The 26372-nt window shown below is 37.2% G+C and overlaps 1 protein-coding gene across 1 annotated transcript in view; it reads left to right on the forward strand.

Moving 5' to 3' along the window:
- Positions 1-26372, forward strand: part of Malrd1 (MAM and LDL receptor class A domain containing 1) — a 658259-nt gene that overhangs the window by 154725 nt on the left and 477162 nt on the right. The window contains exons 14-17 of the mRNA XM_021195116.1: positions 2502-2654; positions 3036-3141; positions 3748-4115; positions 8626-9038. Of these exons, the coding sequence (XP_021050775.1) occupies positions 2502-2654; positions 3036-3141; positions 3748-4115; positions 8626-9038 (1040 nt within the window). The remainder of the gene's footprint in view (positions 1-2501; positions 2655-3035; positions 3142-3747; positions 4116-8625; positions 9039-26372) is intronic.

Consider the following 26372-nt stretch of genomic DNA (forward strand, 5'->3'; position numbering starts at 1 on the left):
AAGAAAGATGACCATTGTGTGGATACTTCATTCCTCCTTAGAATAAGGAACAAAATACTCATGAAAGGATATAGGTACAGAGACAAAATTTAGAGCTAAGATGAAAGGATAGACTATCCAGAGACTACCCCATTCGGGAGTCCATCCCATCATCAGCCACCAAACCTGGATACTAATGCTCATGCCAGCAAGATTCTGCTGAAGGTACCCTGATATTGCGGCCTCTTGTGAGGCTATGCCAGTGCCTAGCAAACACAGAAGTGGATGCTCACAGCCAGTTATTGGATGGAACACAGGGTCCCCAATGGAGGAGCTAGAGAAAGTACCCAAGGAACTAAAGGGGGCTGCAACCCTGTAGGTGGAACAACAATATGAACTAACCAGTACCCCCTGAGCTTGTGTNTCTAGCTGCATATGTAGNAGAAGATGGCCTAATCGGCCATCACTGGGAANAGAGGTCCCTTGGTCTTGCAAACTTTATATGACCCAGCACAAGGGAAGGCCCGGGCCAAGTAGTGGGAGTGGGTAGGTAGGCAAACAGGGGTGGGGGGGTATAGGGAACTTTCGGGATAGCATTTGAAATGTAAATAAAGAAAATAAATAAAATAAAATAAAAAGAAAGAGCAATTCTTAAATTCAATTGGAATAACAAAAAAACACAGTATAGTGAAATCTATTCTCAACAAAACAAGAACTTCTGGGGGAATCACCATCCCTGACCTCAAGCTGCATTACAGAGCAATAGTAATAAAACAAAACAAAACAAAAACAAAAACAAAAAACTGCATTTTATTGGTACAGAGGCAGGCCGGTAGATCAATGGAATAGAATTGAAGTCCCAGAAATGAACCCACACACCTATGGTCACTTGATCTTTGATAAAGGAGCCAAAACCATCCAGTGAAAAACAGACAGCATTTTCAACAAATGGTGATGGTTCAACTGAAGTTCAGCATGTAGAAAAACATGAATCGATCCACTCTTATCTTCTTGTACAAAGCTGAAGTCCAATGGATCTAGGATCTCCACATAAAATCAGATACACTGAGACTTATAGTGAAAACAGCAGGGAAGATCCTTGGACACATGGGCACAGGGGAAAAAAATCCTGAACAGAATACCAATAGCCTATGCTGTAAGATCAAGAATCGACAAATGAGATCACAAAAAATTGCAAAGGCAAAGAACACTGTCAATAAGACAAAATGCAACCAACAGATTGGGAAAAGATCTTTACCAATCCTACATCTGATAGGCTAATATCCAATATATACAAAGATCTCAAGAAGAGAAATCATTATTCTAAGTATGAAATGCATTCTTCATCTTGTGTATTGATAGTTGTGTCTGCTAATTGAGATTTGGCTTTTATTTATTTACTGAAGTACTCAGAATTTAAAAGTGTTTTAGATGCCTTTACACATTCCACTGATTTTGTCAAGAGTCGAAGTGATATGCTCGTCAAATTTCAGGAAGGAAATTTTATAGAAAATAAACATATTATATATTTGAGAGAAATGTCAAACATTAGATGTAACACGCATGTCTCATACATAAGTAACATTTTCAAAATTTAGAATGATTTATCAGTAGCTTAAAATGCCCTTAGTAAAAATTCTAATTTCATTTACTTCCTACTTTTATCCACAGATGTTTGCTTCTTTCCTTATACCTTTACAAGGACATAGTTCATGTCCTTAGCCAAAAGTAGCCAGTGGTAAAGAATAGCAATGAATCAATCACAAATGGCAATCATTTTTCACTGGCTGCACATTACACTAAGGGAAATTAGATCATGCCTTCTGGCTTTTCTTTTTTTCCAATGTAATAAGCAGATTTTTCTCTTTTTTTTCCAACTATTGTATTAAAGGATATTTTATAACTTGCTCATTTGTGGCCTTGATGAAATTGCACACTTTCCCCTAAACTCCCTTTTGTTCTTCATAAAGAAGCCCTGTCTTCATCAACTGTGGCATAGGGTCCTCGTGGAACTGTATGAAATATTGAGCACCAAGGCTCTTGTGTAGGCACCCTTAATGCTGCACTATTGACGTTCATGGCTTCTGTTCTTCCTAAGCCTCCCATTCTTTGGTCACTAGAAGAGTTTGTGAGCATTAACTGATTTCTAGGCATGTCACACATGCCAATATTTTAAATATAAACCCCTATAGAAACAAACTCCCTGCTGATGTTGAAGGAGGAGAAATTAAGAGATTATTAGAATGATGTAGGAAATGTTAGCAATTCCTTAACCAATAAAGCTGACTAATGCTGCTTCCTAGAAAAGAATGTTTGGGAAAACTGAATTTCTGAAATTGAGAATTCTGCCTTCTCTGTTTTTAGGATGAGAAGCATGTTCCATTTTCAGACCTAGAATGATCTTAATTTTCCTTTTGTGATGTTTGTACCTGAAGGAGTACTGTGAGGCTATCTCCACTTTAGTGCTACATTCCCAAAGCAGGGAACTCTGGAAGTCTAAGAATCTCATTTCTCTTCTTTAGTTGCTGATTGTGACTTTGAAGCAAACAGCTGTGGGTGGTTTGAAGTCAGTAGTGGTGACCATTTTGACTGGGTGAGGAGCTCCCAAAGTAATCTTTCTGCTGATTTAGAACAACAAGCTCCACCGAGAGATCATACTCATGGTACAGCTCACGGTAAGATCCTAAAAATGTTTTACACAGGCCTATATAGACTGTGGGTTAGACCTGGGGAATCTGTGTGTGAAGATCACAACATGATAGGACAATACTGAGAGTCAGCTGGGTTGCCTGCAAGAAATTATTTCTTTATGGGTAATATGATTAGAATTGATACATTTTTGCCTACATTAACTGAAATTAAAAATTGACTGTTTACATCATCCAAATACAGGTATAAATACAAAAGCAAATTTTACTATTGTTATTGACTTTTTATTGTTGTGCAATTTTAATGGACATGAACACACTTGGCATCACATTAAGAGAAAGAAGGGCTCTCATTGCATTGTAGAATCCAGTAGGTAAACTTAATACTTTGTTTTTACATCCTCACAGGGCATTTCATGTTCATTTTGAAGATGAGCAACAGCTTGTTTCAAACTGCTAAACTTCAGAGCCCAACTTTCAGCCAGACAGGGCCTGGGTGCACACTGTCATTCTGGTAACTATATATAATGGTAAATTATTCTAGTAGGATGGTGTTTGCAGGAATACTCATGTACTTGCCAGCTATTCAAGTTTTATCCCTGGTTGTACTTTTTATCACAACTGCACTAAGTTAAAACAATTGTGATTTCAGAGTATAATATCAATATTGGTTAATTTATTTCTTTTTTTAAAGATTTATTTATTTATTATATGTGAGTATACTGTAGCTGTCTTCAGACACTCTGGAAGAAGGAGTTAGATCTTGTTGTGAGCCACCATGTGGTTGCTGGGATTTGAACTCAGGAAGAGCAGTCAGTGCTCTTAGCCGCTGAGCCATCTCACCAGCCCCAAGGTTAATTTATTTGTTAACATGAAAGGAGGGCTTCCCTTCTACCACTGGCTTTTAATTTAAATAGGAGTCTCCCTGTGTCTTACAAGAGGTTTCCAGGTTGTGAGAGTCATTTTAGTAGACAAATTCTTTCAAACGGCCAATTACAAGTACTGTGGAAAAGAAATGTGCCTGTTTCCACAATTAACTCAAAATTGGTTGGAGTGGAAACATAGAAAGATCAGCTATGTCATCTCTCTTATAATGTATTCATATATTATGTTCTTTCAGGTTTTATAACTATGGACTGTCAGTGGGGGCAGCTGAGTTGCAGCTACATCTAGAAAATTCCAGGGACACCACTGCCCTCTGGAGAGTGCTGTATAACCAAGGCAGCCAGTGGTCAGAGGCAACTGTCCAGCTTGGTCGCCTCACTCAACCCTTCTATCTGTCACTAGAGAAAGTCAGTCTGGCAGTTTATAGTGGGGTCTCTGCGGTGGATGACATCCATTTTGAAAACTGTGCTCTTCCTCCTCCTGTGGAGAGTTGTGATGAACCAGATCACTTCTGGTGTAGACAGACGAAGGCTTGCATAGGAAGGCATCAGCTCTGTGATCTGGTTGATGACTGTGGAGATCTCACAGATGAGATTGGCTGTGGTAAGTTAATTAGTTACTTTTTAAAATTAAGTTACTGGGGGGGTTACTATGTTTAGCCTTCCTTTCTGGTTAGTAGGGATTAGTCTTAAATAGTTCCCTGCCAATGACTAATATATAATTGAAAAGTTGATGAATACTGTATGGTTTGTTAATCAAATTAACTAGACATGTCAGTATTATTTGTTTGTCTGTTTTTTATTATGTCTGTAGGTTATGTGTATGAATGCTTATGCATGCCATAGTGCATTGTGGAGGTCAGAGAAGAACTTGCCTGAGTCAATCCTCTCCTTCCACCATGTGGGTTCTGAGGATCAATTTGTCAGGTGTAGTGGCCAGTACCTTTAAAGCTGAGCCACCTTGCAAGCTCCTTGCCATTCATTCTTAAGTAGGATTACTAACTAGCTTCCAGAGAAACTTTGATTAAAAATGACTACAGCACTCCTCCTTAGAATAGGGAACAAAATAACCATGAAAGGAGTTACAGAGACAAAGTTTGGAGCTAAGACGAAAGAATGGACTATCCAGAGACTACCCCACCTGGGNATCCATCCCATCATCAGCCACCAAACCTAGACACTATTGCATATGCCAGCAAGATTTTGCTGAAGGGACCCTGATATAGCTGTCTTGTATGAGGCTATGCTAGTGCCGGGCAAACACAGAAGTGAATGCTCACAGTCAGCTATTGGATGGAACACAAGGCCCCCAATGGAGTAGCTAGAGAAAGTACCCAAGGAGCTGAAGGGGTCTGCAACCCTATAGGTGGAACAACAATATGAACTAACCAGTACCCCCAGAGTTTGTGTCTCTAGCTGCATATGTAGCAGAAGATGGCCTAGTTGGCCATCATTGGGAAGAGAGGCCCCTTGGTCTTGCAAACTTTATATGCCCCAATACAGGGGAACACCAGGGCCAAGAAGTGGGAATGGGTGGTTAGGGGAGCAGGGTGGGAGGAAGTTATAGGGAACTTTCAGGATAGCATTTGAAATGTAAATAAAGAAAATATCTAATAAAATAAAAAAAATTGTAAAAAAAATGACTTCAGCATTCCTACCTTCATTCTTTACAGTCTAACTGAAAAGATAGACTTTCAAGTATTATTAATGAAATATATAATGACTATTTTAACTGGAATTGTGGAGAAAGCTATGGTGCAGCTTTACAGAATAGTAAAATTGGGTTTTCTGCAGGTGATGACTTAGTTAAGATCTGAAACATGGTAAGTGAAACTTACATTCCAAAGTCATTATGTATGAGAGAGATGAAAGAGTGCATAAAGAGAGCACAAATCAGATACAGCATAGCAGGAAGGCCGAGGTCATTGATCGTTGTGATCCACACTGAAGGAGCATTCTTTATTTCAAAGGTCTTCAGAGTGGCGATTGCACTAAAATCTGACGTATGCAAATGTCAGTGTGTGTGCTGTGGACGAGTGGATTTGGGAACATACTTAGGAGATAACTTGGGGAGCACTGCCGCAGCCCATTGGTGACAGTGAACTGCTTTGACAATGAGGTCTGAGTCAGGGGGAAGGATCAGAGGACCCGTGTATGGGTCTCTTGTTTGTTTGCTTGTTTGCTTTGTTCTGTTTTCCAGGAGCTGATAGGGAAGTGCCAAAGCTCAGGGTTTTTCTGGTTTCAAACTGCAAAATGTTTGTGCTATTTTGAGATGGTCTGGCCCTCAGTTTGCGGAGCCTGGCTTCCACTGATCATGTGCTTATAACTGCAAATAAAGTAGCCATTAGCAGATTATTTGTTTACAAAAACTGTTACAAAAATGTTTCCAACATTCGTGAACTCCTGTTTTTGTCTGAGAACAATTTATAAATTTCAAGATTATGTATTTCAAAAATTAGAAAACTCATCAGAAACTGAAAATACTAAATGCTCAGTACTGCTGTAGGTAACTTTCAGATAGGAACTTCCATATAAGTTACTGTGGAATGCTTTGTGTAATATGATCTTTGATATACATATTGCAAAAATATATTAAAGTTCAAATTACTATTTAAATCATGAAATGTACACAACTCTTATTTGAGTGAATAGAGTTAACACTGATTTTTAACAGTATTAATCATATGATATGTAGTTTTTCAAAATCTAATTTAATCTTTGGAAATGTAAAAAGATATTTTTAGCTTTTTAAAATTCTCAAAGTAGTTTTTGAACATCCTGACATTAATAGACTCAAGTGTGATGTATCATAGCATAAATAAATATAATCATAATTTCAACATAATTCTTACTTATCAAATGGTCCTGAGAAATAACAGCAGCACCCACTGCAACATTACCTTATTGAATATACTACACATTGCACATCCCCATATTTAGAATGAGTCTCCTGCAGGGTGCTCAAAAATGTGATCTTTCCTTGAAGGGTAGAGCTCCACATTCCACAAGATTGAATGTAGAGTAAGTATGTCAATGGTCAATGTAAAAACTTGTTGGTTTTAGTGTCAGTTTTATGTCAAAAACTCAGCAATTTGACATGCTCCTTATGCTTCACAGCCAATGACTGACATGTGGGAAGTACCTAGAATGTCCCTAGTTCACACCACAGCTGGCTTTGTTAGTCTCCAGTCAGTCAGCAGATGCCATCCTGTCTTCCTGCTGACATCTGCTCACTGATTCCCTTCGTTAGCCCCAGCTTCTCTTCTGGGCTGTCTACACAGATGATTTGTTCTAGCCCAGTCGCTTTGATTCACCTGCAGTTTTATTGATTGTTCAGGGTGCTTGCTCACCTTTGGCGCCAAGAACCATCACTGAGATAAATAGTTAAAAGACAGTTGACATTCATATTTTTAAATATTAGCATATAAATGAAGCTAAAATGTGAAACTACCTATGAATTCTAAATCTCATCTCCTCAGCACAGTACTTCCAAATGTATATTTTTATCCCATTTCTTTTCCAAAGCAAATACCTCATGCCAACAAGATCCTCATGTCTTGAAAAATGAACATGCTCCAATCCTACCCTAAAAATAGATTACTTGATTGATAAGGTCCTAGTCAATTTTTTGTAAGTTTGACTAAATGATGTCAGAAGTTTAAAAGCCCACGCTCTCTTTGTATACTGTGATGGGAATATAAATGAATACAGTCACTGTGGAAAGTGGAATGATTTGTCAACATACCCAAAATAGAGCTACCCCTTGATTTGTTATAGTTGTACTACTACTGGGCATATAACTGAAAGAGCACAAGGTAGCATATAATGGGTATTGCTATAGAGCTGGCTATGTTTATTCATGAGAGCCAACTTAGGAGATCAGCCTTAATGCCCTTCAATGGAATAAATAGACATATTCAAGGCTGTGCATATAGCCAATGGCATTATATTCAGGCACAAGCAAGAACAAAAGTATGCCATATACAGAAAAATTGATAAAACTAGAGACAATCACAAGGAGTGAAATAAACTGGACTTAGAATGACAGATTATATGTTTATAAAAAGATGAAGAGATATTAAGATATGTTCTATGGGGGTATAGTGAAGTGTGGGGGAAGGGGTGCCTCAGCGGGCCCATGCCAAGGCATCCCTTCCCCATGAGAGACCAACCACATGATGCAATACTAATACCCCAGAATAGAAAGAGCCAAAGGGAAGAAAATTGCTGGGGTTTGTTAGCTGCCAGCCAAGCTTACAACAACAATCCCACAGGGTTCCATGATCAGCCAGAAAGACCCCACCTGAAAACGTCAAGGAAAAGAACGACAGAGGGAGACACAGATGCACTTTTCTGTCACCCACTTATACATGAGGACTTAGTACACACACACACACACACACACACACACACACACACACACACACCCCACAATAATGGTATGGGGAGGTTGATAGGAAAGAATGGCTGGATATCTGAGATAACATCCATCTCTGGCCTCCATACGAACACATGCACCTTTCTGATCCACATGCATGTACAAAGCAGGATCACATGTAAGTATGTATACTATACACAAAGAAGTTCATATACCAAAGCCAAAGTAAGAATCCCAGTGCATGATTTTAAAACTATTTGGGTCAATTAAATTAACAATTCACATGTGACTACTGAGCTTTGGTGGGTTTGTTTGTTTGTTTGTTTTCATGTGCCCTGGTTGGCACACTCAGCTAAGTTTGAAATGCACTCAGTCAAAAATGTGTTTCAGTCATGATCCTTTGCCTGAGGTGATATAATCGTTGTTGTGGGATTAAACTTAGGTTGTCATGCATGCTAGACAAGTGCTCTACCTCTAAGCTATACCACCAGCCCAGGGCTGTGTTATCAGAAAGGAAGATGAAAGCACATTAAAAATCTTTAGAAGATAATGCTCTATGCATTTCATCTTCACTCCATGAAATATTATTAGGTGTCCAATAGTGACTGGGCTCATAGCTGTGTTCTATGTCATATTTGAAAACTACTACAGCTTACCTTTGTGTGTATCTGTGTGTGATTTTAATCACTCTTATTTTCCCTTATTCTCCATTGATGATGCTTAATACCATTTACAGGACCAGAACTACAGTGTGACTTTGAAAATGGAATTTGTAACTGGGAACAAAGTACAGAGGATGACTTCAATTGGACCAGACTCCAGGGTCCTACTTCAACAATGAACACAGGCCCAATGAAGGACCATACACTGGGCACAGCCAAAGGACACTACCTTTACATTGAAACCTCAGGGCCACAGGGTTTTCAAGACAAAGCTATTTTACTTAGCCCCATCCTTAATGCCACTGAAGCAAATGGCTGCACCTTCCGCCTGTACTATCACATGTTTGGAAAGCATATTTATCGGCTGGCTGTCTACCAGAGAATTTGGAGCAATTCCAGGGGGAAGCTGCTGTGGCAGATATTTGGGGATCAAGGCAACAGATGGATAAGAGAAGACCTCAGCATTACCAGCAGGAAGCCCTTTCAGGTAGGATAATGGGTTTCATACTATATACTTGAAATGTTTCCTAATATCTTAGCAGTGTGAAATATCACTATATTCTTGAATTAAAAGCTGGTGGTATTGGATCAAAGTTACTTTGAAACACATTCATCATTTACAGGAGGGTGGGCTAAGGCTCTTTGAATTGCTTTGCGTCATGACTATCTCAGTAATGTGTTTAACATCTCCTCAGATGAATGCTTAACGCTCGAAACAGCTGCAGGTCCCTCCAATGTTAAGAGTTCTTTCCTACTGAAATTAAAATATAAGAAGAAAGAAGAGTTTGGCATAAGATATGAATTCTTCAGACTGCAAACTCATAAATATATGCTTTTGAATACATCATTTGACATTTTAACATGAGCAGCTGAAATCCAGGCAAAACTATATTTTATTTTTTTCATTTATTCTTAATTGGAATGCATACATTGCATGCAGTTCTGGGTTTCATAAAGGCAGTTTATTTTATGTATGTCAAGTACTTTGATGATATTCACCCTTTGTACCCTGTATTTTCTCCTTCTTCATATGTAGTCTGTCTTATGTATATAAAATATGGAATCCACACGTGAGAAAGCATGCAATATTTGACTTTTTCAGTCTGACTTATTTCACTTAATATAATTGATTCTAGTTACATCAATTTTCCAATGAATGACACAATTCATTCTTTTTATGGCTAAATAAAGCTGTATTATGTATATGCCACAGGTTTTTGTTTTGTTTTGTTTTGTTTTGTTTTTTTGTTTTGCTCATTCAGCTATTGTTTGACACCTAAATTGATGGCATTATTTGGCTGCTGTGAACTTTACTCCAGGAAGTATGGATGCACAGGTATCCCTATGGTGTGCTGACTTACAGATGTTGGCTTACCAGTCTTGGTTCATCTGTTTCCTGTGACCTCTTGGTCCAGCAGTGGTATAGATGGCATAGAATAGCCATAAAGAAAGCATATAACAAATGTGAGGATTTGGGGAACGGGAACTCTTCTACACTGCTTGTTAGAATGTGATTTCATGTAGCCACGACGGAGGTCAGCATGAAGCATCCTACAGAACTACAATCTATACTATACCAGATAGAAAAAGTGCATGCTTTATTAAATAGCACATAGCTTCTCTAGTGAAGAAGCCAAGTTTGAATCCGTGTCTCCTCATTCCTGGTGCAATGTTTTGTTTTGGTTGGTTGGTGTTCTTTTTAATTCTACATTTGACCTGTCTTCTAAAACAAACTGGCAAGTTCTGCTTTTCTTGTCACTTCCATTAAGTGATTAAATCAGAAGCCCGCTTGTTTTCAGATCTGTAGTTATAAGGGAGACAATTTCAGAGAAGTTCTCATTACCCTCAGCCATAAAAGCTTGTAAGTAGCAGAGACAGGACTTAAGCTAGACAGAGTTTGTAAATGACTGACATTTCTCTTTTCACCATTACTTCTTGAATCCTGTAGCACACAGGGCATTGAGTATAGGTTTTCTCCTTTTAAAAAAAGATTTCTGTATATAATATACTATAAGAAACATTATGTCTATCCTTGACTCAAAGTCCTGAGTTTTGTTTTTTTGTTTTGTTTTGTTTTGCTTTGTTTTTGTTTTCTCATGTGCTAAATTTCTTTCTGTTACCAACATTGGAAGCATTGTCTCAATTTAAGTGCCCAAATCATGTTACCTATTTTATAGACACAACCTTGTTCCAGGCCATCTTTTAAGAACAGCTAACAATCACAGGTACCACTGAATATGACTCAGCCAGTAAAGAGCACATGGAGATTGGTGATTTTTTCAGAAACATGTATGTTGAAGACATGGTGTCTAATCTGCCACAGGTAGTGTGATATCTTGCAGTTCTTCCATAAAGGCATGCTGCAATTCAGTCAATAGTATTAAGTAATTCATTCTTAATGTCTAGGCCATTTGTAATTCAAAATAATTTCTTACTCAGGACATTAACTCTTTTTGTGAAGTTTACTCAATAATTGTTGAATAATATGAAAGAAACTTCATAGGGAGGTTGCTACACAGCCAGATGAACTTGCGACTTATCAAAGCACCCTTTGTCATGAATCAAAACTTGATAGCTGAGTATTGAAACCCATCATGAGTCACATAGAAAGTGTTCTCTGTGATCTTAACCAGCCTGTCTCCTAATAAAGGAACTTTTAAATAAATGTTCTTTTATACTCTTAAATGAAACACATCCAGAAAATGGCAACAGGGAATATTTTGAATATGGTATAGGCAGAACAAGGTAGCTAATGTGGAGTCCAATTTAATCAAGAAGATGTGTTTCTTCATTGTGTAGCAGGTACTCATAGTATCTGTTCCAAGAAACAATAGAAGCATCAATGTTTTCATTAGCTGTAGGAACAAAAGGGAAATTATTCATTCGCTACCCAGCAGATAAGAGGTTCTCATGAAGTACTTGCTTAAAAGAAAAAATCACTGATATTTTAGGATCATTCACTTAAAATCAAAGGAATAGGATAGGACTGTACTGTATATGTAGGAGTTCTTGTTTGCCTTTCATGTTAGTTGTATAACACAGCCAGTAAAGGCTCTACAAACTGTTATAGATAATGAATTGAAATTCCCAACTGAGTTCTATTATGAGTCATTGTCACATACTGGATATGAAGTGCCATGCATGTTGAACAGTTTTGTCAATATCACAATCAAGATAACAAATATTTACCACAGTTTAGAAACTGCCTCCTGTGCTTACATGAGACATCCTTTAGACCATCCTTAGCATTTGACAACTGCCACCTGTTTTCTGTGAATCTTACATTTTTATATAAAATGAATTCCAGTGTGTAAAATCACTCTTCACCTGGCTCATCTAGTACAATTATTTTAAAATTTATTTATTTATTAGCATGTGTCAATAATCCACTTGGATAAAGCATAGTTTATGCATTAACTTGTTAATTGCAATATGGGTCATCATAAATAAGACTGATTTGAGAAATTGCATGCATGTATTCATATAAACAATGCCTTATTCTCCTAGGTGAATAATCACAATGTGAACAGCTGATTTTTCTGTATTTGAGAGACTTAAGCTTATCTTTATAGGAAACTTTTACTTGGCTTTACTGTTCAAAATTTTTCATTCATATAAACAGTATATGGTAATTTTAGGTCTAAGTCAATACCTATTACATTATTAGTCTTTTAAATTTAGCTCTGTTAAGGATGATGGAAGCATCTAACTGCAGTTTTAACTGGCTAGGCTGTAGTATGATCTATGTTGAACACAGTTTTCATGATATTAATTGTCCAGCGAATATGTGTTTGGATTATATTTTGCAACCTTTTGCAATATTTTCAAACTGGCTTATGTATTTTTATATATTAGAGGTGGAAGTCCTTTAATAGAGATGTGATTTACAATGCAGTTTTATTACTGTAAAACCTATTACATTGTCTGTAATTTAGATGTTCAGTAATTGTTTATTGAATGATTATTTGACGGAGCTCATATTTAGTAAGTAGAAAGTTAGGACTATTTCCTGTACATTAGTTTGATTTTTATCGCCTCATACTCAAATAATTTATTGGAATTTTTAAATTGCCAAACTAATTTCTTAGATCATGGCAACAATGAATGGCTTTTTATAAGACTATGATTTGGTAATTATGATTTTTTTCAATAACTTTGAAAGAGCTGGGGAGAAGGCTTAGTATGCAAACTGCTTGCTATATAAATGTGAGGGACCAAGTTCAAATTCTCAGAAAATAGCAAAAGCTGTACACAATAGTAAATATCAGCATCTCCAATTCTCTTATACTGAAATCTGAGCAGGGACAGGAGAATTCTCAAAGATGTATGGGCAAGCTAGCTAGGCATATTCAGTGGTGAACAAGAGTCCCAAACAAGATGAAAACATAAAACAAAAACTAAAGCTATCTTCTGGCCTCTACACATACACTGCAGCTTGGGAATGCCTACACATACACAGACACACACTTAGCACACGTGTGTATACACACACAGAATAAATTTAAAAATTATTCTCTTTTAAAATTTGGGCATTATTACTTTATTTGTATTTTATATTAAATAGTTGTGAACTTTACATAAAACATACTCATTTTTATTTTGATATGTTAGTGTAACTTTAGATTAATGTTTACATTAAAATGATAGTTTTATTTAACCCCTAAACAGTTAACAATAGATTTCTTCTTCTTTCCTTGTAATCAAATTATTGTTCTCATATCAATTATAAAAATATTCTTTGGAAAGTAAAGATTTGGGGGTTGGTGTGATGTTTCACTGAGTCAGGGTTTTTTCTCTTAAGTCTATCTACCCAAATTCTACCCTGGAAAACGAGGAAAATGTGACTCCAGGAAGCAAGTTGTCTTCTTACTGGCACAGACATGCAAGTCCAGATACTTACAGTAAATAAATAAATAAATAAATAAATAAATAAATAAATAAATAAAGGATAAATAATTAAAATGTAATAAGTTAAAAGAAAAGAAACACGGGGATGTCTATACTTGTTAGTTTTTATTCTAAAAAAGGCTTCAAAACCTCTCTGTGGCAAGCACTCTAGTTCCACAGATTAGCTGGCACTAATATTTTTCTTCGGTGTTTATTTCTCTTGTTTGTTTTGTCCTTTGTTTTTTCACTATCTTATTTTATTTTACTATTATTTTTATAAGTTCATTTGCTTTTTAAGAAGAGACAGAAAATGGTGGATTCATATGGCAGGGGAGGTAGGGCTAATCCTGGAAGGAGTTAGGCAAGTGGAAACTGTATCTGAATATATCATATGAAAAAGATTTAGTTTCAATAGAAGAAAACTAGAATATTGCTATGGTGAATTGTGGTCTTCATCTGCATCATCAATCTGTACATGACAAGGACCTTGTTTTTCCAGTGGAAGCTTTGCCATGGAATTGTAATATCCATAAACAGTGAGGTACTATATGGTCCCACTCGTTCAGTCTACTGAAGAAAATGCAGCTACCATTTTTAAAGTCTTATTGTTATTGAGAAATGAAGGCTGGGCTTTAGGTCTCTTACTCAGTGATCTTAGCATTGTAGCACATTTTCTCCTCATTACTCATATGATTAAACAAATACAGGTTGGATAGCACAACCAAAATACTAAAGACCTATTTGTTGCAAATGTAACATTATCTCTAGCAATTTGATGCCTTTACCTATTATACAGAAACTCAAACAATACATTCAGTAATTAGTGTAGAAAAGCAATTACTTTGTCTGATCCAACCATTATCCTGGTTGTCTGAAAAACTATGTTTATTCATGAGCTGTGGAAAAATGACTCATTTATCCAAAAAGTCTGACTTTAAACATGAGTGACTTGTGTAAAGCTGTACATATTTTCCATGCTACTTTCTTTGTGGAGTAGTCTCAGATTTTCTGAGCCATAATAAATTATGATATAAAACCACAGGAGAACACTAGTATTTATATATTGTAACTTAATATCTCAGTACATTGTTGAATGTATTTGGTTGTTGCAGAACTTGATATTCAATTTTAGAATAATATGATACACTAATATGCTTTCTATAATTATTAAACTGTATACAATATTACAAAAGGAATGGTTTATTTAGAGACATTGTAGGTTATAATGAGTGCCTATCTCAGGAGTAGTTTTCTTTTTTAGCTGATGAAGACTTGGAAATGAGTCTCTGGGCATGACATAGTTATTCCTTACAAACATGTTATTCCTTATTTTATTGTTGTCACATGCTCTATTTTTTCTAGAATATTACCACCGAACCAAAATAATAACCTGTGGCCCTAGAATTTGCCAATCAAGCACTGTCCTCAGTGGTGCTTAGGGGACACACTTAAAGGCTAAACACATGACCATGATTTTTCTGTTTCCCATCAGAATGACTTTTACTGCACTAAGTTCTTTGTAACTAATGTGCCCAGTGAGGCTTTTTTGTATTAAACAAAAGTAATTCAAAATCTCTCAGAACTCAACAGTTTCCAGCATGCTTCTGAGGTGAGACAACCTGCTTTGTCCTGTTACCGAACCATCGGCACATTTCCATGAAAACTCAGTTCAGCAAAGTGACATCTCTTGGGAAAATGCCTGAGGGATTCATATGTCAAAAAAACAAAACAATAGAAAAGGGCACTTGAGACAGATTCAGTTGCAGAGGCTGTTGAATTCAATGAGAGAAGGGATACTTTATCACAACTATTTTGGAAATTATCCTAAAGTGTAACTTCTAAGGATGTTTTAACTTATACACTCAGCATACTACTGACATTGTGAAAGGAAATTTTCTAGCCATACATCCTTTACTGCACACACCATCACTTAAGATACAACAAGCAATTCACATTGCAATTCACATTGAAGTCTGGCTACATAATGAAAAATAACTTTCTAGTGTATTTACTATATGATATTTTCAGCTACCTTAGTTGTTGGCTCACCAAAAATGTTACATCAAAATCATAGAAGATTGAATTTTAATTTATGTACATTTAAAATTAATACGAAGGCTGAAGCAACAGTTTGGCATTTAAAAGAACCCTTTGCTTTTGTAGATAATCAAAGTGTAATTGGCAGTATCCATGCCAGGTGTCTCACACAGATTTGTACTTCCATATCTAGGAGCATAGTGCTCTTTTCTGGCTTCTACAGAACCTCTACACTCCATACCCCACACTCCAAAGGTGTAAGGAAGAAAGGAAGGAAGAATGGAAGGAAGGAAGGAAGGAAGGAAGGAAGGAAGGAAGGAAGGAAGGAAGGAAGGAAGGAAGGAAGGAAGGAAGAATGTTCAAAAATCATTTTCACCAAATATTTGGCCCAGGTGTCTTCTAGTACCACCAGGTTTCAGCATCTTTGCTTTGTGTAGTTTTCCATCCTGGCTGAAGACAGAACACGCCTTCTTATATTAAACTGATTTCTCTCCCCTTTGCTTTCTTCCTGGAGAATTAAGTCCTTGGTTGGTTTTGTGTGCATGACATTCACTGAGAATTGTGGCAAATCCCCAATATATTCCAATTTATTGACTGTTTGACAATACAGAATCCAGTGATCTTTACTGGCAGCTCATTTTATCCCTAATTTCTCCATTCACCCATCCCGAAAGAATATAATTATAAACAAAGTAGACCCTGGACAGGAACATGGGCTTTCAAAGAAGAGGTGTCCCAACCTTTTAGCACTGTCATGTAACGTTTCTATTTACCAAGAGAACCTCAAGTACAAAAGAGGGGCAGAAAGTCTCACAATGTGTTAAGTAAGATCAAGATTTTGTGACAGTCTGTCCTTGGCTGTAGACAAATTTCTAGATAAGTTAGAAAGACTTTAATTGCCTTCTGGGAATCTATGTTAATATTAATAACAGAAATGTTTTCAGATAGATTCTATAGTGAAAGATGTAATACTATTTTAACTAATTTATAATGTTTTGATATTTCATGCACGACACATGCTGATAAAAATGGTGTGTCATATTTAATACTGCTAAGTAAAAAATGCTTAAGCTATGTTTTAAATAAGGCAGGGCCATATTTAACAAAATTGTGTACAGAAGTGCTGACTGTGACTTTGCATAACATTTTTCTTCCTAGTGTCTATAGTTTGCTAGAATGTACATAGAAAGGTTTTACTGACATACACTCTCAGTTAACCACACTCAAAGATGTGTGGTTTTGCACTGTTCCCTCATCTTGGGCTCCCACCTTCAACTTCTCATAGATTCTCCAACTTTAAATGTTATCACAGCCTTTTGTAATATATCTATAAACACAACAATGCACACACATACATACACACATACACATGCACACACACACACACACAAACTATGCAACATTTTAAACTCACAAAGAACAATACACAGAGAGGGAGAGGTGTCAGTCATGGATGACCAGTTAGCCAGACAGGCTGACAACACCATCCCACAAGAGGCAGCAAAAGTAACATCATAAGTTCAAGGCTGCCCTGGGCTAAATAGTTAGATTCTGTCTCAAAACAGAAAGCAAGCAGTTACCAAAAAGCAGACAGCAAGGGGCCAGTAATTGTTCAGAAAACAAGTCCAGTATCTTCAATCCATTCCTTTAATCCCCGTGAACTTCTCACTACTTCCACAAAACTAAACAGAACCCATTAACTAACCCATCTGTAATTACAGTAGGATGCTGTTAAGAGTTACACAGCAAATTTTGAAATGAATATATATCTATGAAAGTATCCAAATGTTTATATAATAAGAGACAGGGGAGAGAAATATTGTAGCTACCAGAAATGACACTTTGATAAATTTTCCAACTGGTATACAAAAACAAAAACAAACAAAAAAAACACTATAAGACAAATACTAAATATGAACAGGAATAAGTTAATTTTATCATGCTTCTAAAGTCCTGTCAGTTTAGAGATCACTTTAAACTTGATGATGACATATCATAATTTCTTTTCCCCTTCTTCCATCTCCTTTCCTCCTCTGTTCACCCTACCTCCCTCTCTCCTTACTCTCATCCCCTCTTCCTTCCTCCCTCCTTTATTCCCATCCCTATTCCCCTTTCTTCTTTCATGTCTACCAGAATTTCTGTCCTTTCTACTGAGGAATCTTGACAAATCTCCTTCCCCTTATCTCTCACTAGAGTTGGAGAACAAAGTGAGCCATGTCTCTTGCATCTGAGGTAGTGATGCATGACTTGGTGGATTCTGTGAACCTGCGGCTGCAATGATAGCTCTTAGTTGGGCTGAAACCTCTTCTGTGGGATTTAGTTGTTCTCTAGAGATTTGTATATACATGCTGGGTCTGCAAGTCCCTGCCCTGCTTGCTGTCACTCTACAAGGACTGTTTAAACACACTGCTGACAGGTGGACAGGTGTGCTAAATCATCAAGACTGAATAATCTCATTGAAAATTCTACACACAATCCCATATCTGATTCAAGTTATCCTAATCAGACTGACTTGCCCTCTAGATGCACAAGCAAAGCAGTGGCTTTCAGGTGTACTGCTCTGACTCTACAAATAACACGGTAAAATGTGCTCTGAATGGTTTGTCTCTCTGGAGCCACATTGGTTTCATCAGATAAATTGTGTCAGATTTGCCATCTTCTCTGCATTTTTAGAGCATTATAATGCACTGAGTCAAATCCTCTTGCTGATTCTGATAACACATGAATTTGGATTTTATCTTGAGCAGAAATGAACATGTCACATAGTGTTCGCTGAGGACAGGGTCCAGAGTTCTATTGAGATTCTTTGTCAAATCATCGCTTTATCTTGATTTGTGTCCCCGTTCCACAGAAACTATTGTGTTGCTGTCTGTTAGAGCACTGAAATCCATACCAATTTACACTTTGAGACCAGAACTAGTTATGGGACATATGGGTTCACTACAGATCATGGACAGGATGCATTCTTTTTTTCTCATAGTATCAGACTGAAGATTTGGTTTTCAATACAAACCTTCGTGAGCTGATAAGAAATACTGGCAAGTACCAACTTCTGAGAAAATGGAGAATTTTTCTCTCTCAGGAATGAACCCTTTATTAGTTGTCTAATACCACTCTAAGATGATATATTTATCAAAAACAAAAACAGACTCAGTGACTCATCAGGGCACCCAAGCATATCTGCATCTCTCTCTCTCTCTCTCTCTCTCTCTCTCTCTCTCTCTCTCTCTCTGTATTAATAATCACACAGAGGCTATCAGAAGGGAATGAGGGTTCATGGGAGGGGTTCAAGAGAGTGTAGCTGGGTGGGGCTGGAGAGAGTAAAGGCAGGGGAATATAATTGTATTTTTATTAAAATAGATTTTCAAAAAGATTTTAGTAAAATACTCCTTTACTTACACAGAGTAAAGAATTACAGGAGATTGTTTTCTAACCTTCTATAGAATGTCCATGTCTACGATAAACCACTTAATTACCTGGTACTGATAACATTGTTTCTCATCTTACAAGTTGCATGTAGAATGACTTTAGGGACTACTTTCTCAACCTTTTCAAGGCACCATTGCCAATTTTTGCCAAGGTGAAATTGTATTATGAATGTTAAAAGATGAATTTCTTGGAGTAGAAGTCAACACATTTAAAGAACATTTTTCCTTTCCTAAACACACATTCTATCTTTCTTTGCTATGTCATTATTTGTTCTTGAAATGTGTTATTATTATTATTATTATTATTATTATTATTATTATTCCCACCTTGAAGTTTTTAGTTTGAACTTGAAATTATTAGGCCTGTATTGCAGTCGCTTAGGAGATATATTATATATGCTATGGTGCAAAAACCTTCTGTCAACACCAGGCGGGGACCAATAATATGAGCAAAGGTAATGCTGAGGTAGTTAAGGTGAGAGAACATTATGTAGCCCTGAATCATTCTCCAGGAATGGTGAGAACAGAGAAGAACGATAGAGGGATATTTAAAATGTTTTATTCAAAAAGGTCCAGCCTACATAACTCTTAACTACTTAGCTATTGGATTGTCCTACGGTATGCCTACAGCTTATAATTACTCTGAATGTTTGATAGAATGATTTTTGTCACTGTATCTGAGTTGGTTTCTAAGCAAATTTTATATGCATATTAATCTGGCTTAAATAGCCCCATTCAAAGTTCATGAAAAAGAAAGCATAATCATCATCGTGATATTAAAAGGTTGGAACATTGGTTTAATTGATTGAGTTGAGGGATCCAATTCATTAAGGAATGGATATTCTAACCAAAGTGTGAGTTAGTTATCCTGGGAGTGGATAAGTTTTAAAAATGTTCCTATTTTCCATTCCTTTTTCACACACACGATGAGTAAGCATATTTGTGCTCTGCCTGATGTACAGGCTCTACGCATGTAGCATGTATGTTATCAGGATGTGATGCTCCATCACGCTGACATAGGAAAAAGGCAAGCATATTTTTTTTTCAGCTGAGAAGAACTACAGGTAACTAACACTTGCTGAATAAGGAGAATTAGCCTTGTAAAATGGTTAACATTGAAACCATATTCAAATAACTAGACCTGGGATTCCATAGCATCCAGACTGTGATGCATAAGTCTGTGTTCTATAGAATCCACTGTGATTTTCTGTTTGGTCAGCAGAAAAATGGATTGAGATCCAAATCAACAGTGTTAATTTCTAGGATATTTGAGATGTTTACAGAATAAGGGTTATGGGACTTTGTCTCAAAACAAAACAAACAAACAAACCAAAAAAGCCAAAAATATTTTTGGTGTTTATTATAACATTAAATTAAAAACTTCCATTTTGTGAAGAGAATTCAATTCTTTCCCAAAAAGAAATAAAGTTTATGCCTGAAGTTCACAGAAGAATAAATGAATAAACCAGTTATGAAGTTCAGTAAGTGAAATGCCACTCAGCGAGACGAAGGAAGAGTGATAGTACTATAGCAGCCTCTGGAAAATATTTCTGCTCAGTAAAAGATAAGGACATCAAGAACATGAGTATATGATTCTACTAACATTATAGTTCAAAATCAAACTGAGTGGGAACCTTTGGTGGGTTATGCATGAGGAGATCAAATATGAAGAGATACAAGCACCTCATGATGAAATTTTGTATCTTTATATCAATAGATAGCTACCTGATAATGTTCATCTGATACACTAAACTGTACATTTAACATGGGTAGATTATATCAACTCTCTACTATGCTTATAAGTATAAGAGTGTATGAAGGTTGTAACTGGAAATATTCTACAGGTTGGCAGTTGTATAGAATTGATGGAAAGATTAGTGGGTTGTCTAGTATTATCACCAAGTTACAGTCATTTTGAGAGAAAGAACCTCAACTGAGAAAATGTACCAACCAGATTGGACTGTGGGCAAGCAGGTAGGTACATTTTCTTGATTGATGCATTGATCTACTATTGCCTAGAAGTATAAAATGAAGTAAACCAAATTCTCCCTACGTTACTTTTGATCATGTTAGTTTTATTATAGCAGTAGAAACTATAACTAACAATTAAAATATTTCGAATGGATTCTAGTTAACACTCTCTTAGGATGTTCCTGAGGTTCTTTGTGTGGAAATTCCTAAGTAAATGATTTTCTATCTCTAACAGTCAACTATAGCAGTATAAATACACACAGTAATTTTGTTGTTGTTGTTTAAAAAAAAAAAAACACCGAAGAGTTTAAGATGAGTTGCCTGTGGATCCTATTTCCCTAACTGGGCACCTTGCCTAGCTTTCAACAAAGGTTTGGCCCAACCCACAGTGGGCTGACCCTTTCCTATCAATCACTAGTTAAGAAAATGCACTAACCTGCGCCCATGGAGGCTCACAGAGACTGAGCAACCAATCAGAGGGAACATGGGCTGAATCTAGCCCTCCCTTCCCCCCACATACATAGTAAAAGTGCAGCTTTGTCCTCATTGTGGGGTCCTCCGTCAAGCAGCTAGAGGAGGCTTGGTTACCCTGACTCTGTTGACTTACTCTGGATTTTGTTCCCGTAAATGGTCTGCCTTTTCTGGCTTCAACGGGAGATGATGTGCCTAGTTCTGCAGAGATGTATGGTGCCAGAGTCATTTAGTACCAAGAGGGGAAAAGGGGAGGGACAGTGGGTTATGGCTCAGTAGTAAAGCAATGGCTGTGCAAATATGAGGCGTAGGGTTTGCATACCCAATTCTCCCTTAAATGCTGGACAGTCAGAATGGCTAAGATCAAAACCCCAGGTGACAGCAGATGCTGGCGAGGATGTGGAGAAAGAGGAACACTCCTCCATTGTTGGTGGGATTGCAAGCTTGTATAACCATTGTGGAAATCAGTCTGGCAATTCTCAGAAAATTGGACATAGTACTATCTGAGGATCCAGCTCTACCACTCCTGGGTGTATACTGAAAAGATGTTCTAACACAACAAGGACACATGCTCCACTATGTTCATAGCTGCCTTACTTATAATAGCCAGAAGTTGTAAAGAACCCAGATGTCCTTTAACAAAGGAATGGATACAGAAAATGTGGTACATTTGTACAATGGAATACCACTCAGCTATTAAAAACAATGACATCATGAAATTCTTAGGCAAATGTGGATAGAACTAGAAAATATCCTGAGTGAGATAACCCACTCACAGAAGAACAAAGATAGTATTCACTCATTAATAAGGGTTATTAGCCTAAAAGCTCGGAATACCTCAAGATAACGATTCACAGACCAGCTGAAGCTCAAGAAGAAGGGGAAAGAAAGTACTCAAGGGAGGAAATATGGAGAAAAAGTGTGGAGCAAAGACTGAAGAAAAGGCTATCCAGAGACTGCTCCACCTGAAGATACATCCCATAGACAGACAACAAAGTCTATACAAGAAGTGCTTCCTGATAAGAGCCTGATATTGCTGTCTCCTGAGATGCTCTGCCAGAGCCTTACAAATACAGAGGCAGATGCTCAAAGCCAAACATTGGACTGAGCATGAAGTCCACAATGGAGGAGTTAGAGAAAGAACTGAAGGAGCTGAATGGGTTTGCAAACCCATAGGAAGAACAACAACATCAACCAACCAGATCCTCGAGAGTTCCCAGGAACTAAACCACAAACCAAAGAGTACACATGGAGGGACCCATGGCTCCAGCCACATATGTATCAAAGGATGGCCTTGCTGAACATCAATGGGAGGAGAGGCACAATGCCCCAGTGTAGGGAAATGACAGGTTGAGGGCGGAGGAAGAGAATGGGCAGGTGGGTTAGCACCCTGATAGAAGCAGGGGAAGGGGGATGGGTTAGGGGGTTTCCAGGGGGGAAACTGGGAAAGGGAATAATATTTGAAATGTAAATAAAGAAAGTGTCCAATAAAAATTTAAAAAAATAAAAGTGGAGAATTTAGGCTGGAGAGGTGGCTCAGCGGAAAGAACCCTCTGTTCTTCCAGAGGACACCGTTCAATTTCCAGCACCCACATGGACGCTCACAACTGTCTGTACCTTCAATTCTAGATAATATGACACCCTTACAGAGTGTGCACATAAAAATAAAAAAAATAAATCAAAAAAGAAAGAAAAATGAGAAGAAGTATTGAATAATTTCAGATAGCTTTTGCTGTATCAGGTAGAATCAAAAGCCCATAAGTCAACACACAGATAAATTTCAGTGATAGAAGACTGACACTGCCCAGATATATGATGTGAGACTCCTATTTTCCCCTTGATCTTATAGTTTCCTAAAAACAGAAAAAATTGGTTCCTGCACCCACTTTTTAAGCAAGATTCTGGAATCTTAGACTTCTTAAGTATTGAGAGTTCAGAGTGAGATGAAGTAGTATGACCACCTATAGCACAGGTATACTGAATCTAGAAATAGAGTAGTTATAATCCTAGGGAATTATGAAATTATATAAACTTAATATATGGATGCTTGTAACAGATGACTACATATTACTGTGAGAATCTAGAGGAAGCTCAACTAAAATTTTCTTTGGAGGAATAAAGTTAATAACACATTAGTGCATAATGTATTTTCTCCATACAGCAGAGATGAATGGTTGTAGAAGCAGTTTAAAAGGCATTTGTATTCTCTCTCATGTCACCTGTCGTTCGGGCAGCACCAATTACATTTTAGATCTTTCTGAAAGAACATACACATAAGTATAAACCACTATCTTACCTGCCAGGTAGAGGACATTATACCTCCTGTACACTGGCTGACTCTGTGTGTCAACTTGACACAGCTGGAGTTATCACAGAGAAAGGACCTCTCTTCAGAAAATGCCTCCATGAGATCCAGCTGTAAGGCATTTTCTCAATTAGTGATCAAGTGGGGAGGGCCCAGTCCATTGTGGGTGGTGCCATATCTGGGCTGTTAGTCCTGGGTTCCACAAGAAAGCAAGCTAAGCAAGCCAGGGGAAGTAATCCAATAAGTAATATCCCTCCATGGCCTCTGTATCAGTTCCTGCCTCCAAGTTCCTACCCTGTGTGAGTTCCTGATCTGGGTCTAGTTCTATATAAAAGAGAGGACTCTATGGGCTCTTTCCTTCTGCTGGGAAGACAGATATCCACATTAGCTTGTAGCTCCTAGTACCTAAAACATTTCACACTTCTTTCCTTTACGATTTCTTATTATAAATTATATACTGCTCCAAATTTGCTCAAGTAGATTTCCTTTTGAAGTAGTCATAATTTGATACATATTTGAGTGCAATTTTTTTCTAGTATAGAATAGGGTTTATTTGGGGGTGTGTCAAGGGAAGCTGAGAAGGGAGAAGAGGCAGAGAAGGAGGGGACAGAGGGAACTTGAGTGCAATTTATAATTGCTTCTCATTTAAGATATATAAGCTTACATTTTTGTTTTATACTCAGTTTCTAGAGAAATTTCTGTTTCCTGGAACACCAACAATAGCGTATCTTGGGGGCAGTCCCATCAAAGGTGTAATGAGACTCCAGCACTTTGCACTGAAGAATGCATGGGTGTGAGGTGGGAGATCCAGGTGTAAATTGGTCAGGGGTTTCTAACCCAGAACGCTAAGGCATCAGTGATTTAAGATTCTGTTTTAGGCTGACTGGATAGCTGTGCACAGAGCTAAAGTAGCATCAGGCTGCTCTTGTTTCAGATAAGGCCTATAGAGTTGACTCAGTAGATCCAGAGCAAAGGACTGCCCTGCTGAGCTTCAGGTTCTGTGGCTGGGGAGATCTAAATGAGGTCTTTGCTTTCATGATTAAAAAAAACATTAATTTGTCAGAATATTTGAGGTTTACATTTACAGCACACACACACACAAATCTGGAGCTTAAAAAAGACACTAGTGAACAGTATCATTGATTAGGTAGGGAGAGAATCTCTATCACTTGGCCAATATGAAGACATGGCTCTGACCCATAACCAACCGACCAACAGTTTGCCACCTCCCTTTTTAGCCTACTTTTAAAAAAATTTGGTATAGATCGATACAAGCATCAGCAGTTCTGTTACAAAAATGGGCTTAACCAGAAGACCTACCAGGTTGTTTGGTGAAATTTTATGAACAAGTGGATTCAAACACTGAGCAATTGTAATGGAAATTTAATTTTCATAACCAGTTTAGATAGTTCTAGTTTCCAGCCTCAAGGTTCAGAAAGTCCTTTCTGAAATGACATAGAGAACAATAACTTTTTTTCATAAGAAGCCAAAAATGACATAAGTGAGGACAGATGTGCCAGATACTAACTACACCTTTTTAAAACTAAATTGACTTTTGAGAATTTCATACATGAGTACTATAATTACCACATTCACATGCCTCCCTCTGCTTCCAACTCCTCCCTATACCTCCTAGACTTCACTTCGAACTGTTGTTCTCTTCCTTGTTACTTACTGTTACATATATTTTATTAATTTTTTATTGTATATATGTGTATACACCCTACTAAGTCCCTTGGGTGTTATTTGTGAACACATGCATTTAGGGTTGACCACCTGGGACTAGATAACCTCTCACAGCACTTGTATCCACAGAACTGATTATCTCTCAGCCTGGCTGCTACATCTTGCAATCTCATGAAAACACAAAGACTAAATAAAACCAAACAAAAATGATGTAAGAAATTAATAATCCTTAACATAATAAAACTTTACCAATTTTACTAACAATATTCTCTTAATATTACATTAAATATCAAACATGAGTAAATGTTTAATACATTTTATTATTGACTTCTTTTATAGTAGTTTTTTTTTTTTTTTTTTTTTTTTTTTGTCTTTTGTTTTTTGTTTTCCGAGACAGGGTTTCTCTGTATAACGCTGGTTGTCCTGGAACTCACTTTGTAGAGCAGGCTGGCCTGGAACTCAGAAATCCACCTGCCTCTGCCTCTGCCTCCTGAGTGCTAGGATTAAAGGTGTATGCCACCACACCTGGCTTTTATAGTATTTTTAATACGATTCAGTGTCTTACCTGCATGTACACCCTTTCATGCAATACTGTAGACCAGAAGACAGCAGATTCCATGGAACTGGGTTTGTAGAACTGCCTGTGTGCCTGGGAACCCAGATCCTCTGAAAGAATGCCAAGGCTTAAGCTCTGAGCCATCTCCCTGCCCTGGTCATGTTTTTATTTTTTATTATAGATTTCTATATTAAAATTATCCACTTTTTTCTCCATGCAACTTAAAGAAGGAGTTTCAATTACTAGTTAACAGATCTCCAAAATTTGTTCACATTCCAACATGCCATCCTGATATCTTTGAGTTCTGTAAGTGTCTGCTTATATTTTAGCCTATCTTAAACAACAAGATATTAAATCAGGGATTTTTTTTTTTTCAAGCTGATATAACCATTCTAATATTTTTTTTATTATTATTATTTTCTTTATTTACATTTCAAATGCTATCCCGAAAGATTCCCATACCCCTCCCCCCACCTCTGT

This window comes from Mus pahari, chromosome 3 (genome assembly GCF_900095145.1).
Source record: "Mus pahari chromosome 3, PAHARI_EIJ_v1.1, whole genome shotgun sequence".
Classification (NCBI taxonomy): Eukaryota; Metazoa; Chordata; class Mammalia; order Rodentia; family Muridae; genus Mus; species Mus pahari.